Source organism: Euprymna scolopes, chromosome 5 (genome assembly GCF_053919585.1).
Source record: "Euprymna scolopes isolate OS-2025 chromosome 5, ASM5391958v1, whole genome shotgun sequence".
Classification (NCBI taxonomy): Eukaryota; Metazoa; Mollusca; class Cephalopoda; order Sepiida; family Sepiolidae; genus Euprymna; species Euprymna scolopes.
The window spans coordinates 145657422-145675274 of NC_136486.1; the positions used below are offsets into that span (position 1 = coordinate 145657422).

The following is a 17853-nucleotide window of genomic DNA, read 5'->3' on the forward strand; positions in this document are numbered from 1 at the left end:
AAATTCGATTAAACAGCAGTCCGATTTTGACCAAAGAACATTCAAGGTGCATTTGAGAAGTTTTATCACCGCACAAACAGATCGATCCGGCGTATAAAATCGACAATCACTTATTTAAAACATGGACGTGTTCGAAATGAGTGTTTATTTTTAGAGCATAATTGAACCATGATACTTGACTTTTGCATTTTAAACTTTAATCTAAGCCATTAGATAAAATAATTTTATGGCATAAACAATAGGTTCTCTACAGTGCAATGTAAACTACGTCTTGTGGACTAAATTATTGCAGGAAGACATGAGAAGGTTCTTCACGTGTGATGGTTCTTCCCGGTGCACTGCAATTAAAGCAGGCGATTGGATTGAAAAATGGGCGATTTTACCAATTTCGATGACAATAAAAGTATTAGAACTGTGAAACATTCGTTGACCCTCATTCAATCCCGGGCAACGTCTGGTATCTCTGCTAGAATTTTATTAAAACCCATTAGATTTTTTAGCTTGATTAATTTAACTCATTAATTTCTGTAGCTCGTGTTGTTACAGCAAAATTGTGTACACATGATGTTGCCTGCTGGAGTGTGGATAAAACATTGAACATTTCTTAGGTGCGTGGTCATTGTAGTGTAATGTATATATTCATTTCAGCGTGTGTTTGTCTGCCTGTGAGTGTGGCTGAGTCTTTGATAATGTGCACATAATTGTGGCGGATGGCACCATTTGATCGTAGTTAAAGCAGCTCAAGTAGATTGAGACAAATACTAAACCCTAACCTTTTTTGACGGTGTTCATTGATCGTTATAAATGCGAACATTTCATTATCCAAGTTATATCAAGCTATATTTATTGAATACTAAACATAATAATATAGGGCATCTATAACGTCAATATATCAAGGTTTCTAGACCTGTAGTTCATGTCGAAATTCGTAACCCGAAAGCTTGGTCATGCTCGCCATAATAGTAAGTAAATAATGTTTTTTTTATATTTGTTTACATTACTGACTACCTAAAGATACCAATACTTTTATGAATAGCATTTTTTCTCTAAGTGGCAACCCTTATTTTCCTTATTAGAAGGCTCACCTTAAGACTGCGAAATAGTGTGTGTGGGGGGGTATAAAAATTCTGGAAGATTATTCTCGGGTGACACTATTAGCCGAAGTTTTGTTCATAAAAAACATATAAGATAATTTGCTACAAATAATGGGTTGCGTAAGCAAAGTAATTTAATATTCTTAATGTGTTCTTTTTTTCAAGTTTAAGGTCCTAAATTATTTTTTAGATCTTTTTCTCAAAGTTTTTTTTTTTTTTTCATCTTAAGTTCTCTCTTATGTAAATCTTTCATATACAGGTAAACCAAGAAATCTGCGTAGGGTGGAGTCATTGATTTTTTTTTCTTCATTGCTTTAAAAGTGAAAAATCTAATGGCGTTAAGTTGCAACGTATCACACACACCCCAAGTTGGTCAACTGCCAATCTGCCTTCGCTTCAGGGCGGAGTCATATTAGGTGATAAAGTAAAAAAAAATGCACCATGAAACATCTGTTTTCCGACTTAGGCCGGCTCCCGTTACTTCTTACTTTTCTTAGTTACATGTTTGCTGTAAGCTGTTGCGTTTTGCGGCATGTCAACCGTTGTAGGTCATTTTATGTCGAAACGTCGAAACATTCCTTGCGTTGTTCTGTAGGCGCATATCTTGTAAACAATCTGTTTACGATAGTTACTGGTTCACCAATAGATAAAACCTTGACATATTGTCTTGTTTCCTTTCCTTGGAGTATGTGGTCATATGACATTTTTTTCTTTTTTTATTTCTTTCCTTGAAGTATGTGGTCATATGACATTTTTTCTTTTTCTTATTTCTTTCCTTGAAGTATGTGGTCATATGACATTTTTTCTTTTTTTTTATTTCTTTCCTTGAAGTATGTGGTCATATGACATTTTTTCTTTTTTTTTATTTCTTTCCTTGAAGTATGTGGTCATATGACATTTTTTCTTTTTTTATTTCTTTCCTTGAAGTATGTGGTCATATGACATTTTTTCTTTTTCTTATTTCTTTCCTTGAAGTATGTGGTCATATGACATTTTTTCTTTTTTTTATTTCTTTCCTTGAAGTATGTGGTCATATGACATTTTTTCTTTTTTTTATTTCTTTCCTTGAAGTATGTGGTCATATGACATTTTTTCTTTTTTTATTTCTTTCCTTGAAGTATGTGGTCATATGGCATTTTTTCTTTTTCTTATTTCTTTCCTTGAAGTATGTGGTCATATGACATTTTTCTTTTTTTTATTTCTTTCCTTGAATCATGTGGTCATATGACATTTTTTCTTTTTCTTATTTCTTTCCTTGAAGTATGTGGTCATATGACATTTTTTCTTTTTTTTATTTCTTTCCTTGAAGCATGTGGTCATATGACAGTTTTTCTTTTTTTTTATTTCTTTCCTTAGAGTATGTGGTCATATGACATTTTTTCTTTTTTTTATTTCTTTCCTTGAAGCATGTGGTCATATGACATTTCTTTTTATTTCTTTCCTTGGAGCATGTGGTCATATGACAGTTTTTCTTTTTTTATTTCTTTCTTTTTATTCCTCATTATTGTACTCTGCCAAATCTTTCAAACTGCACTAATTAAGCAGCAGAAGGCAGGCCGCTTCACATACTGGATTTCCAAACTATATATATTTAATTAACTCAATAAAACACATTACTGATTATGCATGTCTATAAGGTATGGTGGAAGGTTGGATATAAAAGCAGTAAATCACTGAGAATATGCTCCACTTCCTTTTTGATTGTCTTAAAAGCATGAGATCATGTAATGTTTCCAACTTTTTTGAGTAGTCCTTTCTTTTATTGTCGTACTCTGCAAAATCTTTCAAGTTGCACTAAAAAAAAGTGGTTCGTCTGTCGGAACGACGAAGATTATCTGATTATCCTAAGAATGATGGATGCTGGGAAATTGTTTAAGGTGAAACTGGTTTGCACAGAGCCAAACTCACTCTCTCATTCTAAACAGCCTGATCTAGCGCCAGGACAGAGTCGAGACAGATGGAGGCCAGGTAAGATGCAGAAGCTGTCGGAAGTGCTGGTGCCCTCCTACATACAGCGTCTGGTATTACCAAATGGTCACCCATCTGGTACTGGCCAAGCTCAAAGTTGTTTAAATTCGGTGATCTAGCGAGAATCGGTGTTAGCGTGGTTATGCCGCATACACTTGTTAGACAACATAAGGAAGATAGCCGTTCTCTCTGCATTTGTAGATGGTTGGGTTATATTTCCTTGATTGGATTTTTAAACTTAGATGTGTAATTAGCTCGAAAAAATATATACAAACGAACGAATCAATCATTGCTAATCATGTATGTTTATAATGTATGGTGGAAGAGTGCGCAAAAAGAAGACACTGGGATCTTTTTTTTTTGTTTTTGATGCATGTAGTAATACAAGTTCCTCGCGTTACCATGCGGTTCTTTGCATTATTTTTTTGTTCTGAGATTTTTCGAACTGCACTATATCAGCAGTAGAAAATAGATAAGGCAGCATTTCCTCGTATAGTCTTCATTACATTAACATATGGTTGAGACAGTTTTTTGTTTACTTGGGAGTCATCAGTTACTAAGGCCCAAAAGCCACTCGAGGATAAAGGTTAATGAATGTAAGGTATTAGTATAGTAATTTTTACTGGTGTAAATTGGGTAGAATTTGATTATTTATGAAAACGGCTCCACAAGAACTTGTTTAAATTGGATTTGGAGGCTACTATGTTGTATTCAACCGGGAAGTAAACCAGCGGAGCACTGTTCCACAAGAGGGCAGTTTTGTAGACTCAATCTAGCAATAACAATTGTTTATCACCCCCATTTCTTTTCTCGGACGGCTGAAAGTTTTCCACTGGATCCAGAATCGGGGGGATCAAAAAGGATATTTTCATGTCAATATGAACAGGAACGTTCGGGAATAAGAGTTAATGAGATAGAATGATTGTCAAGCGTAAAATGGGAAACTCTATAAGAGTACTAACATTGATCAGTAACATGAACTGTATATTATGTCTTTAAAGAGCCAAAAAAAGAAGACAATAAGGAGGTAGTTTACAAGAGTATTCATATATAGAAAGTAATGTGTTATTAGAGACTGCTTCTTTATTTTGTTATAACGACTCTATCTATCCATAGTATCCGGTGACGCAATAGAGGAGATTATCAAATGCGTTATGGAGCCGTTTATGACAAAAATTTATTTCATTGAATTCTTAGTCAGAGTGAACTTATGAGTAGTGAAAGGGATAACTTCCTAACATTCCAAACTTGGGGTATCACCGTTGAATACAGTCTTTTATCATGTCCATACACATACCCAGTTGCATCCCAAACAAAATAATAATAAATGATACCATGATTAAACGATAGTGTATTGAAGTCACAAGTGTATTATTCTACCGCTAGTCATAGGGGTCGTGATTATTCTAGCCTATACCATCACGGAGTATGAAATCGGCTATGTCATACCTGATCTGATCTTTTATGTTCATTTGCGTATTGATACCGTTGACCTATAACTTTCCCATAATTACGAATATGCGACTGGAAAAGGAAATGTTATTTAACTAATAGCATACAATGAATCGTTTTTTTTATATATTATTGCATTTAAACTAATAATTCAAATAATTCCCAAAGGTCAGACATGCCGTAAAATAGAACATGGGTTTTTCTTTGGTCTGTCAATTTTGCAGCATATCAGACGCATAAATAACCTGTTTCTAGCAAACTCCACTAGCTATGGCTATGTTAATAAGTGATGTTCAATAACCTTATACAAAAATTTACAACAGATCCACGTTGACACACTGGTTTCCGTTAAATTGCTGAAGTTCAGCATCATTGACTCTGGTCATTACTGCGATGAGTGACTATTTGAGAATACAAGGCGCTGTATGTACTCTCTACTTACCTCAACATTGTTTACAGTCGTCCTGGACTTCTTATCACTGGAATTAAGTAGTGCCGACTCAGCAGAGAAGCGATAAGCGATTGCGTAAATCTTGCTTTATAATTGAGCACAAATCATTGATCATCCTTCTGGGATAATCAGATGATCATCATTGTTCCGACAGACGAACATCCATTAACAAATAAGCGATTACAATATGTAATGTGATTTGACAATCATGTTTAACATCTTATACCGCCTGAAATCTTATTAACCGAAAGTGATACTGGCATACATATCGTATAAAATGGTAACTCCTTGTTTAAATTTATTTTACATGCGTTTAAAAGTTCTCATCGTAATGGGGATATTTTTTTACTAGTCTGGCTGTTCCATAACAATGTTTGTTATTTTTGTGCAAGTTATATATATATATATATATATATATATATATATATATATATATATATATATATATATATATATATATATATATATATATTAGAGAGAGAGAGAGAGAGATTCCGCACATTTTTTCTAAACATTTGAATAAATTTTATTTAGAGCTCATTACTAATTTTAAAAAAGGTAAATCAGAAACAATAAGCCAGGCATCGTACAAATTCCATGATCGCTTTATTTATTGAAATTCAGTTGTCTAAATGTTTAAATTATATAAAATATACGAACTTATGATAGTTTAATTATATAAAAAAATATTTACTTTTGCGTTTATTTTTGTTAAGGTTATTTGTAACCATTTTTGATAATAAATATACTCAATTAAATGAAGACAATGTGTACTATTCGAACTATTGTTCTTACCTTGGATGGTATTCGTATGACATTTCGTCGGATTAGTAATCACGTTATTTCTTCCGGTGCAACTTGTAGGAATCTATACGGAATTTCGAACTGATCTGACACGCGGAGGTATATTGTTCTCGTTATGTTAGTCAGTTGGTGTCGAATTTAGTGAGAATTGAACTTTCAAACTCCAAGACACTGTAACTGATTTTTACTTAACACCCATATCTTTTATACCAGGTGTCTAAGCTATTCATAATAATTTCAGAAATTTCGAAAAACAAAATTTAAAAAAATATATTCTAAATTTGGAGAGCTGTGCTTCGTTGCTGGTTTGTTGTTTTTACATATCTTTCTTGTCTAAATTTTGCTTAATGTCTTTAATAACTTAAAATTTTTACTTGAATCAACTCGAAAAAAAATCAGTTGTCGTCTGCTTTTTATTGAGATATACAAATAAATCTGTAATAATACTACAAGTACGTTGGGTTCGGGTGCATTACATCATCTTGATTTAGCGCATGCGTATTGGCCGTGCTAAATAAGGGATTGATAAGTAGAAGTATTATATACAAAAAATTTTATTTTATAAATTGTTTTAACACATTTTTCTATTTTTTTTATAGGAAAACATGTCCCAGGACTGCAAGATATTGGATCATAAGGATGGAACGATCAGCTTGGAGTACCATCCAAAAAATGTCGGCAGGCATGAAGTTCTTATGAACTTTGAAGGGAATCCTTGTGAAGGTACGAACTTTTTATGCTCATCCACAATTTGTTAATATATACAGGGCGGCTCACTTAAAAGTAGCCCGATCTATCTAATCAAGTTTCTTTTCAGATTAGGAAGCCCACTTAAAAGTAGCCTGATCTCTCTAATATTCTCTTAATGACCAACTGACACAACAAGACAAAATTGCGAACAAGATGGCGCTATATGCCACACATCTCACAGATCACTGACACGAGTTCATATGTTTACGGAAGAGAGAACAATAAGCAAAGGGTTATGGCCACCAGGTTCCCCGTACTTGTCATCATGTGATTTTTAACTTTGGGGGACTTTAAAACAAAATGTTTATGCAAATAGTCCTGACAATCTAGAAAGGAGAATATCACCAACGCTATTAGGAGAATCATTAGAGAAGATCTATAGGCAGTATCTGAAAACGTTGTTAAACGTGCCCAGAAATGCATAGATGTCAACGGAGAGCACATTCAGCATCTTTTATAACTTTACATGTAATTTAAACAATAAAAGAATTTTCCCCCTCTATATTACATTTTTCTGGGCTACTTTTAACTGGGCCACCCTGTATATATATATAGTTAGCATATTTATCTATTATACGAAGTACGCCTCCTACCTGTCTAAATGAAAATCAGATGCCAAAATAACTCCATCGGGTTTCATTCTCCATCCGTATAATCTTTATATGAAAACCAGATAAATATGAAACTCGTAGGATAATCTACATTTGTATGTAATCATTTCTAACAGATGCCCCGTTCTTAAGTTTGATAAATGAAGAGTAGTTAGCGGAGACACAGAAAAACGGAGAGACAGACGGGCATCGTCTATCATATAAGTATAAATTACATAAATACGTGTCTCAGCAGATAAACCTCTCTCTGCACTTATATGTATATGTACAAGAATAGATGCGTTATATATATGTTCCACAGATGGCCCTCTTGTTTTTATTGTCTTAATGATTTATAGTGTTTCAATCGTCATGCTGTTTTACCTGAAGACTTCATCATCTAAGACGTAAATCATCGACTCAACACATTCTTGCCAGCTACTAAAAGCAAAACGCTTTTCCAGAAGGTTCACTTTACATCACGGTAAAATGTACATCAATGGTCGAACGCAGTTTACAAAACTTTATCATAAAGTTTACGCTTAGTAGTCGAATATCTTTCTAATATATTAAGTATGTTTTCACCTCAAACAATTATTATTGCTGCTTATGCATAAGGTGCTATTATTCGGTATCGAACAGGGAACTGTGGAGAGTTAAGCAACGAGACGGCTGTCCATTATACATTCAAACTTCTACATTAGCAAAACTAGAGAAACAAGAAACAGGAAGGGAATTGCAAAGTTCATCAGTCCAGAGGAAAAACTATTATAGTAAGATTTTTTTTTTTTTTTGTAGCTGGGGACCAAAACAGTGCAAGGTGCGATTTTGTTGTTTATCAGGTTAGTATGTATGTCGATGAGGCGCAAGTGCTGCGAGTTCGTCAGTGCACATTCGTAAAGCAGACACAGGGATGCAACATTGCGATGATGGGACAGAGGTGGAAGCTTGGCCGACAGTGTGGGATCTATTAGATTTGGGACTCATTTTGAACACGTCTAACACAGACTAGTAGTAAATGCACCAGCCCAGATGTGGAAGCAATGCTTCATATATGGTTCAATTGTGGCTTTAAAAAGATATACGATACTTTCTGGTGTGAGTAATTTTCTAGCACGGTAAAGGGAGGTCACCTTCTTTGCAGCAGTCTTGCCAATGTCATCAATGCATTTGTTCAAATTCATGTTTCCTATGAATATTAAGCCAGGGAGTTTAAAGTATAAGCTCTAGGGTAGGGTGATTTCTTGTCATGGCAATAGGGGGTTGAGAAAAATTTCTTTTTGTAGTTGTTAAAGGAAAGAAGATTAGTTTTAGTGGCAATAATTTACCATCCATAAGTGGTTGGGCAACTTAGAAATATACGAAATTATGACGTATTAATTCGAATTTTTTCTAATATATAAATAAAATCAGTCTCCGCTCAACAGTGGTGCTTGATAGCTTTCAAAACAAAATGCTGTCAGATAGCAAAGTCCCTAACCTGTAGTATTTATTGATATGTGATAGATTTAATAAACTTTACCTTTTATCTGTCTATTTGTTATATTCTTTAATCTAGTAATGACATTATTTAACTCAAGCATTTCAATTTAATTATCTTTATATATATATATATATATATATATATATATATATATATATATATATATATATATATATATATATATAACGTGTGTACACTGTTTGTAGAAAAGAATTCCAGCAAAGTGCTCGATTATAAAGAAAAAAATGTTAGTATGAGAGCTTAATATTTATTTATATAAAAACTGTACAGTAGGTCAGAAAAACATTTGATACCGTCGGTTTCAAGCCATATATAAAGGAGACCAGTTATTAGGCTTGAAACTGACGGTACCAGTGCTTTTCTGACCTTCTAACACACACACACACACACATGCACACACGGGGAAGAAGTATAATGGATTCGTCCGAACTCTATAAAAATAAAGTAGTTTTGTAAATAATAGAACATTTTTTCTTGAGCAAAGACAAACAACAGAGGTAAGGAAAACATCTTTTATAACATGAATAGGTTAGTAAAAAATTAATCTGGAACAAAACTTAGATCCGATAATCGAAACGATGGTATTCGTGTTTGTTTGGTTTTTGTTTTTTGTTTGCTTTTTTAGAGAGGGAGAGGTGGTGTTTGATCAATACTGCTTGAGTGTCATGATATATAATACCGTTTTGAGGTTCATTATTCGTTTATTTATAATGTATGCAGGTCAACCGGAAGGAACCGGTGTACAGCCGAAATCTTTCATTTAGCTCATTTACTAGGGTATTTAAAACCTAATTGATTCTTTATGTATAATCTATATATTCGAAGAGTTAAATAAGATAGGATTTAAACCAGTAAAAAGTTCCAACAAAATGTTTTTACGTCGGAATTGTTGACGGCGTCAAAAGTTTAGAGAAAGAGGCGCGACATGTACGCGGCTTTACAGCTTGTTTGTTGCTTACACTAAGCATTCTAAATTTTTTTTTACACAGGAAACACCACTTATCAAGGCCCGGAAGCCACTCGAGGATAAGGGTTAATGTGTACACATTAGTCAATGTGATTATAGCGTAATAAACATAAGTGGGCATTTTGTAAATTGGATTACTTGGGGGGGGGCGGTTCATCAAGAACTTGTTAAAAACAAGCACGGGAATTTTTAGGAACATTGTTATTACTTAAGGTGGCTAAAGAAACAATATAACGGTGTCTCCATGTGTAACCCTAACCCTAATCCATTAACAGATGGAGCGGTTTCCCTTTCATTAGGAAAAACACATTTAAAATACATTATATATGTTGTGCAAAATATGAGTTCATTCTTGATATTTTCGGATTTGTCTTGTATTGTTTTCCGATAATAACTGTTTAAGATTGTATGCAGCTTTAAACCCACCAGATACCAACACCTAATCTAGTTTACGACAGCAAAATACATAACGTACAGATTGGACTTTCGTCTTCAACTTCGAGAACTTAACTCCAATACAAGTTTACACTAATTTAGTGGGCAACACTTTTAGCGTACTTGAATGAAATAATTATGACATTAGTTCCAAAAGTAAAATTTTCTATTTTTAACGCAAAAAGTTGAAAAGCTACAAAGACAGGAGTGGTACCATTAAAACGAACAACCTTTTCATGTTTCAGAATTTATTTTCTACATAATCATCACCATTTTCAATGAATTTTTGCAAGGAATTATTCATGACAGATTGTAGAATCTTTGGATTGCGAGTTAACTTCCTTATTTCGTTCCTGATGGTTTCCTACAATTTTTGCAGGGTTTGGGGTTTGTTAAAATCGACCATTTCTTTTAGATATCCCCACAAGAAAAAGTCGGAGCTAGTCAAGTTTATTTTGGAAAAGAGCACATTTGCGAAGCTGAAAATGGGCAACATTTAAAAAACATTATTTTTCATGGTTATTATTTGAATTTTGCATTTATTTTTAAATTTCTCAACGTCTTAGTCAGATTGTGTTAAAATTACAAAAATATATTCTTAAAAATAAAGAATCTATTTAAGTTCAAACTCCTTTGGTGTCTTTTTGGATACCCTATATATGGGCATCAAGAAACAAACAAATCACTTATTAGCGCCCTTAATCACAATAAGTCTTCTTGGTTCGATTCTTTCACTCTACACTCGCTCGAAGTGAACACTGACAAGAGAATATGCGTATACTAGAAGAATACGGATAAATTAAGGTCTCGAATAGAACAGTTATGCACGACTTTTATGTCCCTTTCTGAAATTATAATGATACAAAATTAGACCTTTTTTCTACAAGGCAGTCACCAATTATCAAGGCCCAAAGGCCACTTGAGGATAAGGGCTAATTAATGTAATGTGGTTACAGAGACAACATTGTTGTTATTGTTAGTGATAGAAATTGATTAGAATTTGATTATTTAAAGGGACAGTTCAACAAAAATTTGTTTACATTAGACGTGAACACGATCATGTTGCAGTTAGCTGCAAGCTGGCAAGTGGAACAGTTCCACAGAAATTTGTATGTGAGACTATATATATATATGAACACTTTTTCCCTCTCTCTCTCTCTCTCTCTCTCTCTCTCTCCTCTCTCTCTCTCTCTCTCTATATATATATATATATGTGTGTGTGTGTGTGTGTGTGTATGTATGTATGTATGTATGTGTGTATACAGGTATATATCATGAAACTGTATTACCTATATTAGTATGTGTCTATCTCAATTTGATTAAAAGAAGCATAGTAATAATATCGTGCTGCGTTTATGCCTTACATTCATGAATGAAAGTACAATTTTTTTCGGTTATTTTTTTAGATTGTAAATAAAACTGACCTTTGAAAAACATTATTTTGATAATTCAGTTCACAGAAATATCGTTGCGTTGCTCAACAGCATGATTTTTCTTATCATAAACAAACTGAAACAGTATAATCACCTTGACACACCGATTCCCATAAGATCACCGAAGTTAAGCAACGTTGAGCCTGGTTATCAGTAAAATGGGTCACTAATTTGGGAATTCCAGGCGCTGTATGTATGACGTCGATACCTCCCTGCAAGAGTTGCAAAAACTTAACGTCGTGATCTCCCCTAACAGGGATATATATAATCGGCTGAGAGCCGCTTGTGACTTTCAAACTCCCATGAAACTTCATCCTTCGAAAGAAGCTGGTTAAACCCGAATAGAGTTAGTGTGGTTTCACACACACACACACACACACACACACACACACACACACAAACTGAAAATAGTATTTGGCTACGAATTACGTTCAAATGCGTGTTAATCTCTTTTTTAGTGCATATCCCTTAAATCATTCAACTTTAACTAATATGGAAAATTCATCACCATGCCACAGTTTTTCGAGTCTCCGAAAGAAATCCAGTCAAGTATTCTTGTCGGCTATCTGAACTTTTATTCACTATGTCATTGTCACAAGCAATGAGAAAGAGTAGTACTGTCAATATAAACAATATAAGTCCTCTAAGAGTACTCTATTCGCTTTTTATGAAAAGCTTTTTATTATTCTTAATAACAGCTGGCGATGTCGTTTACAACAAAAATGTTGAGGATACGTATATAGTCATCCAAAGTAAGACTGTTCCGCTGTATCACAGAAAATCAGTGTTGCTAGGATCGGCAAGTATTTTATGTAAGCTAAGATCGAAAATCGACCGTGTTTTTTATGTTTTTTTTTGTTTGTTTGTTTGTTTCTATAAACATTGGATAGTCCTGGCACTAGGGGTAATAAAATCGATAAAAATCCGTCAACAGTATGGTGATGTTATAAAAGTGAGCGTAATTTCTATTGAGAAAATGGGTTTACTAATAAAAGTCTATATCTATTCTATAAAGTTGAATACTTATGTGTCTGTGTATGGAGCATATGGAAACGTGGGTCGCTTAATATAGAAAACTAAATAGGAAGTATCTCTTTTGATTATTTATCGTTTTTATGGAACTCCTAGTCTATTCCCAACTCCGTAATGCGTCAGGAAAATTAATACTGATCAAGTTTTACAAGAGTTTTTTATGTAGTGCGGTGTTTATTTTTGTTTGTTTTTTTTCTTTTGTGCCAATCTTCTAATTTATGAAATTCATTCATTTGCAAATATTTTCAGCTGTTGCGCACAATAAATTACATTAGCAAAGAGAGTCTACAGTTTTAGTCAGTCGTGAGACAACGTAAGGATGGGATAAAGTTTTATCTGTATCTTACTTTTCCATATTCTATGAAGTATTCCAGAGGTTATTTCATGGAAACCATGATAATTCTAAAATTATTATCTGATCAAACTGAAATCTTGCATGATGGTTGCTAAAGATCACCAGATAGATTTTTTTTTCTGACAGTCAATGTCTACACCATTAAATTTTGAACACTTTTCTTTAAAATAACTATGGTTCACAGTTTTCATTTTCCAGAGAACTATATTGAATAAGGACATAAGTCAGTCGTAAGACTGTATTTTCCCACTTGACAACGTAAGAATGAGCCAAAGTCTTATGTAAAGCTTACTTCTCCATATTCTATGACGTATTCCAGATCACTAGATACATTCGTCAAATTTAGAAAAAAAATCAAATCGCTACGATAAACAGAACCGAAGTTTTGCCTTTTCCGTGACGGTGACTTTGGCCTAGATATCCCAAAATTCTAAGTTAGATCAAGGCCAATATTTTTATCAAGTTTGATGACGATTGGTCAAGCGATATAGATGCAAGACTGTGCACATACAAATAAACACGACCGAAAATATATTCTCAATGATTACGTGTGTAAATTATTTTAATGTTAAATTTTATACGTTTTAAATTTTCTTTTTGAGAAAGTTATTTTAGTTTAAATTTAATTGAAATTTATGTATAAATGTTTTTTGAAAAAAATTAGCTATTATTCTAGGAGTGTTTTTTCTTCATCAAGACTTGGGTGTTATGGAATGATGTTATATCAAACACGGCGTTACCTCAGGTACGGAAATGCGCTGGAATAGCCAATCTTTCTCTCGAGGCTCATTAAGTAGCTATCATCTGTCCAATGTCTCGTCTGAATCGTAAAGTATCTGGACAGTGGACACCTGGTATTTCAACTGTGATATGTTGTAAAATGTTAGCGAGTTGTACTTGTCTTTTTTTTTCTGGTTTCGGTGAACTTAAATACAGTGCCGTAATTGACTGTTAATGTTGCAATTCTTGATCGCGTGAATGCAGATGGCTTTTCCAACTTGTTTGTTGCTTGAGAAATCTATTTAAAAACAAGAATGGATATTCGTAAAAACATTTAACGTACACTTTTAGTGATTAATTTTATTTTTTTTACTTAAACATTACATATAAAAACTCTAATAGAAATGCGAGAGCGAATCTAAAGTTCAATTCAAAGTTAAATTTTACAGACCAATGAAAATCTTATTTTAAATTTAAGTGTTACATACTGGCAAAAATGCTATTTAAAATTAAGCAAAAGAAAAACAAAACTCACAGAAATGTCCAATCAAATGTTAAATACTATTTCAAATTTAAGCGTTATAGACCGTCAAAAATACTATTCCAAACCTTAAGCGTTATAGACCGTGGAAAATGCTATTTCAAACAAAAGTGTGACTGACAACAAAACATATTTTAAAAATAAACGTTACAGACTAACGGAAATGTTATTTAAAACTAAATCGTTACAGATGATAATTCTATTTCAAATTCAGGTGTTACACTGACTAAAATGCTTTCTTAAAGTTAAGCATGACAAAGGACAATTGTCTGTTAGAAATGTCTTGACGAATCTAAAACGCTGTTTCAAACATAAGCGTTAGAAACTGTTAAAAATGCTATTTTAAACCGAACCGTTACAGACAACGCAAATTCTATTTCAAACGTAAACGTTACAGACCGGCAGACAGATAGAGCTTTTTATAGCTATGCGTGAACGCATCTTAATATTTATTTACGTGGATTTATTTTAACCATGTAAGTTACCCACACCGTCTTAATCAGTAATTGTATGTTTATCTAACCTCCCGGGCAACACCGGTTCACCCAGTTCGCAAAGACATGCAAGATACAACACGTGGCAGGGGACTGGATAGAAATGCTGTTGCGAGGCGAATAAGTGGCGATGCGAGCTGCTCTCCAAAAATGGCGACCAGAAATCCGATCTTTGCGACTGCGGGAGCGAATGATGAGCGCTCGTCTTGTTGGGTCAAGTAATTAAGGGGATGGCACACGGCAACCACACTCACCTAAAAGTAAAATCACTTGGGATAGGGTGGTAACTCTATCCGACCTGCTGGTGCCAGTTATGCGTGCAGTTCATATACGAATCTGCTTCCATTTCTACCAGCTTGATTTTTAATGTATCCCCCGCCCTTTAAGTAAAAGGGGTTTAAAAAGAATTAAAAAAAAAAACGACGCAATCAGTTTCTCGACCTTCCTGCTGCTTCTTTGTATATGATTTTTTATTCGCTTTTGTTTAGATGTCTATTTAAGATTTAAAACGCGTTTTTTTTTTTGGGGGGGGGGGTATTTTTCTTTCTTTCTTTTTTTTTTTGTTATATTTTCAAAATGCTTTAAGTAAACCCGACAGATTATTCTCCTCTTGTCTCATTTTACTTCACTTTCTCGTTGATCCTATCTCTTGTACGATTTTTCGTTTTCTTTCTCCATCCATTTTTCTCTCTCACTAAAATTCCTTCTCGTGTTATTTCTTTTTTTTTTTTTTTGTGATAAATCACTCTTCTTACTCTTTTTTATTTCTTATTTTTGCTTCCGTCTCTCTCCCTCCTTCCTTCCCCTCCTTCCTTTCCTTCTCTCTCTCTCTCTCTCTCTCTCTCTCTCTCTCTCTCTCACCATCTATTTATCTCCGTGTCTATTCACTTTTGCTTCCGTTCACTCTCTCTCTCTCTCTCTCTCTCTCTCTCTTCCTTTCGCTCTTCTCTCTCTATTTCTCTCTCATTCTCTCTCTCTCTATATATATATATAGATATATATATATATATAGAGAGAGAGAGAGAGAGACAGACAGACAGACAGACAGATAGATAAAGTGACCTATATATATATATATAGCGAATATATATATATATATATATATATATATATACACACACACACACACACACACACACACACACACACACACAAGGTTCGTTCCGAAAGTACGACCTCCCAACTTTTAACTCAAAAACAAAAAACGTTGAAACTCTACGAAGATAGGAGTAGTACCATTAAAACAAGAAAGCTTTTGTGTCCCACAATTTATTTTTCTATCTAGTCACCACCATTCTCAGTGCACTTTTGACAGCCTTTTTTGATGATTCGGTCGTAAAAGTCCGTAGCAAGATGAATGTTTCTGTTCAAAGCACAATCATTTGACTTTGCATTTTACACTTTAATGCAAGCCATTATTTACGGATAATTTTAGAAAATGAACAGTAATTTCTAACAAAGTGGGAAGAATTGTTGTTTTCTAGGTCAGAATATATCCATATAACATTAATTGTTGGCTATTTTTTTTTCCTTGAAGTAGTATTTTTAGCTCTTTTCTTGCTTTGTCTGGAGCGATGTCCATAAAAATGTTTTTCACTTTTGAATTAAAAAAAAAAAAAGAAATTGTGCTTAAATGTTTATAACATGTGTTTCGTGCATGTTTGGCATCAGATATTATTTTGAGAAAAAATATCGCAGTTTTGAAAAATATTGTAACTTTGAGAAAATAAAAACATTTTAGTACTGAAAAATATTTCAATTTAAAAAAAAATCTGGTTTTAATTCTCTTATTATAAATTTGATGACAGTGTGAGCATGCGTAGTTATGTGTGTCACTTTTCACTTCCAGTCTGGGTAATCTTCAGTAGATCTCGAAGCATATTACTTAAGATTATGTCAATGCGTGGATATAATTGATTGCACATTGAATGTATTAGATGAGGACGCGCACATAAGGCGAGAAATAATTGAAGTGAAAATAGAGAGGAGATTACTGAACGAATAAAAAAAACATAATTTAAAGCTTAAATATATCCTCTTTTTATCTTCAATATCACCAAAACCTTAATATTATATGGATTGGGTCGATGCCGACTATGATTTCTAAAAATAAACTTCAGTTCAGTTATCATAACAATGCCATTTGCAATCCCCTCTGACCCATTCGGGCGGAATAAAAATAGGAAGCATTACTTTTTAACGTTACTTCGTGTGATTTTTATAAAGTTCACACGAACGTACTTCATGTGTCTGAGAATTTTCTTACGTAGTTTTGTATCAGAATACGTCTGATAAGTATCAAAAATCGATAATCAAAAAACTGCAATTAAAGAAGGAATGTCCAATGTTGACCAAAGTGGACACTTTTACACAACCTAACACAGCAAGTGTATTTGTAAAGTTTTATCACTGCACAAGCAGAAAGGCGCGCTGTATATAATAATCAAAATCAAAAATATTTAAGATAAGAAAATTTTGTATTATGTAGATTTCAGAGTACTACTTTCAACTCGGTTGATATTTTCACAACATTTCAGCCGAGAGGTGTTTACGTAATGAAAAGTTCATAATGAAGCAAGAGTTTAACAATCCACAACGTCATCTTTCCTAGCATTGCTTTGCTTAAGTCCATTAAGAGGAAAATCAAAAACAGCTCATTCTGATAGATTGAATGAATCGTATTATTTGGATGATTCGAACTACTGTTCTCCTATTTTCACAACGTTTCGACCGATGCACTATCCGATCAACTTTAGGTGCATCTTTCTCTAACTTGAGAAGCTTTCTTACTCGTGAACTTGTATGGAATTACAAACTGAACATTTATTCAATCCGGAAAGTTCGGCAAGGTTGATTATGTGAACAATGAGTTCTTGTTGCGACACCATGTTAATTATTAATCTTTTCATGGTTGCTATTGCCTTTAGTAAGGATTGAACTTTCAAACTCTAGAGGACTGCCACTTATAATTGATTGCTAATCAAAGCTTTTATTCGCTGCGCCACGTGTCTCTGGGAACAATAGAATAGTAGTCTGAAAAATCCAAGTAATATAAATTATCACCCATCATCTCAAGTTCGGAAAGATGGATTATGTTGACAATGAGTTTGAAAAATACGAACATCTTGCGCAAGGGTGTCTACCACAATTCTAACCCATGAATTTGACACTGAGAGGTACACCTATTTCAGGTCGGCATGAACCTGGGAGTAATGGTATATCCACACGCTCCCCACTCCAATGTACAAAAATTGAGACCGCAT

General features: G+C 33.7%; 1 protein-coding gene across 12 annotated transcripts in view; it reads left to right on the plus strand.

Moving 5' to 3' along the window:
* LOC145277001 (filamin-A-like) overlaps positions 1 to 17853 on the plus strand; it is a 257559-nt gene that overhangs the window by 115809 nt on the left and 123897 nt on the right. For all 12 annotated transcript variants that reach the window (XR_013868075.1, XR_013868074.1, XR_013868076.1 and 9 more), the window contains one exon: positions 6369 to 6492. Coding sequence is in view for 8 of the 12 variants with exons in the window: in XM_080128586.1 (XP_079984712.1) it covers positions 6369 to 6492 (124 nt within the window). In the remaining 4 variants the exon portion in view is untranslated. The remainder of the gene's footprint in view (positions 1 to 6368; positions 6493 to 17853) is intronic.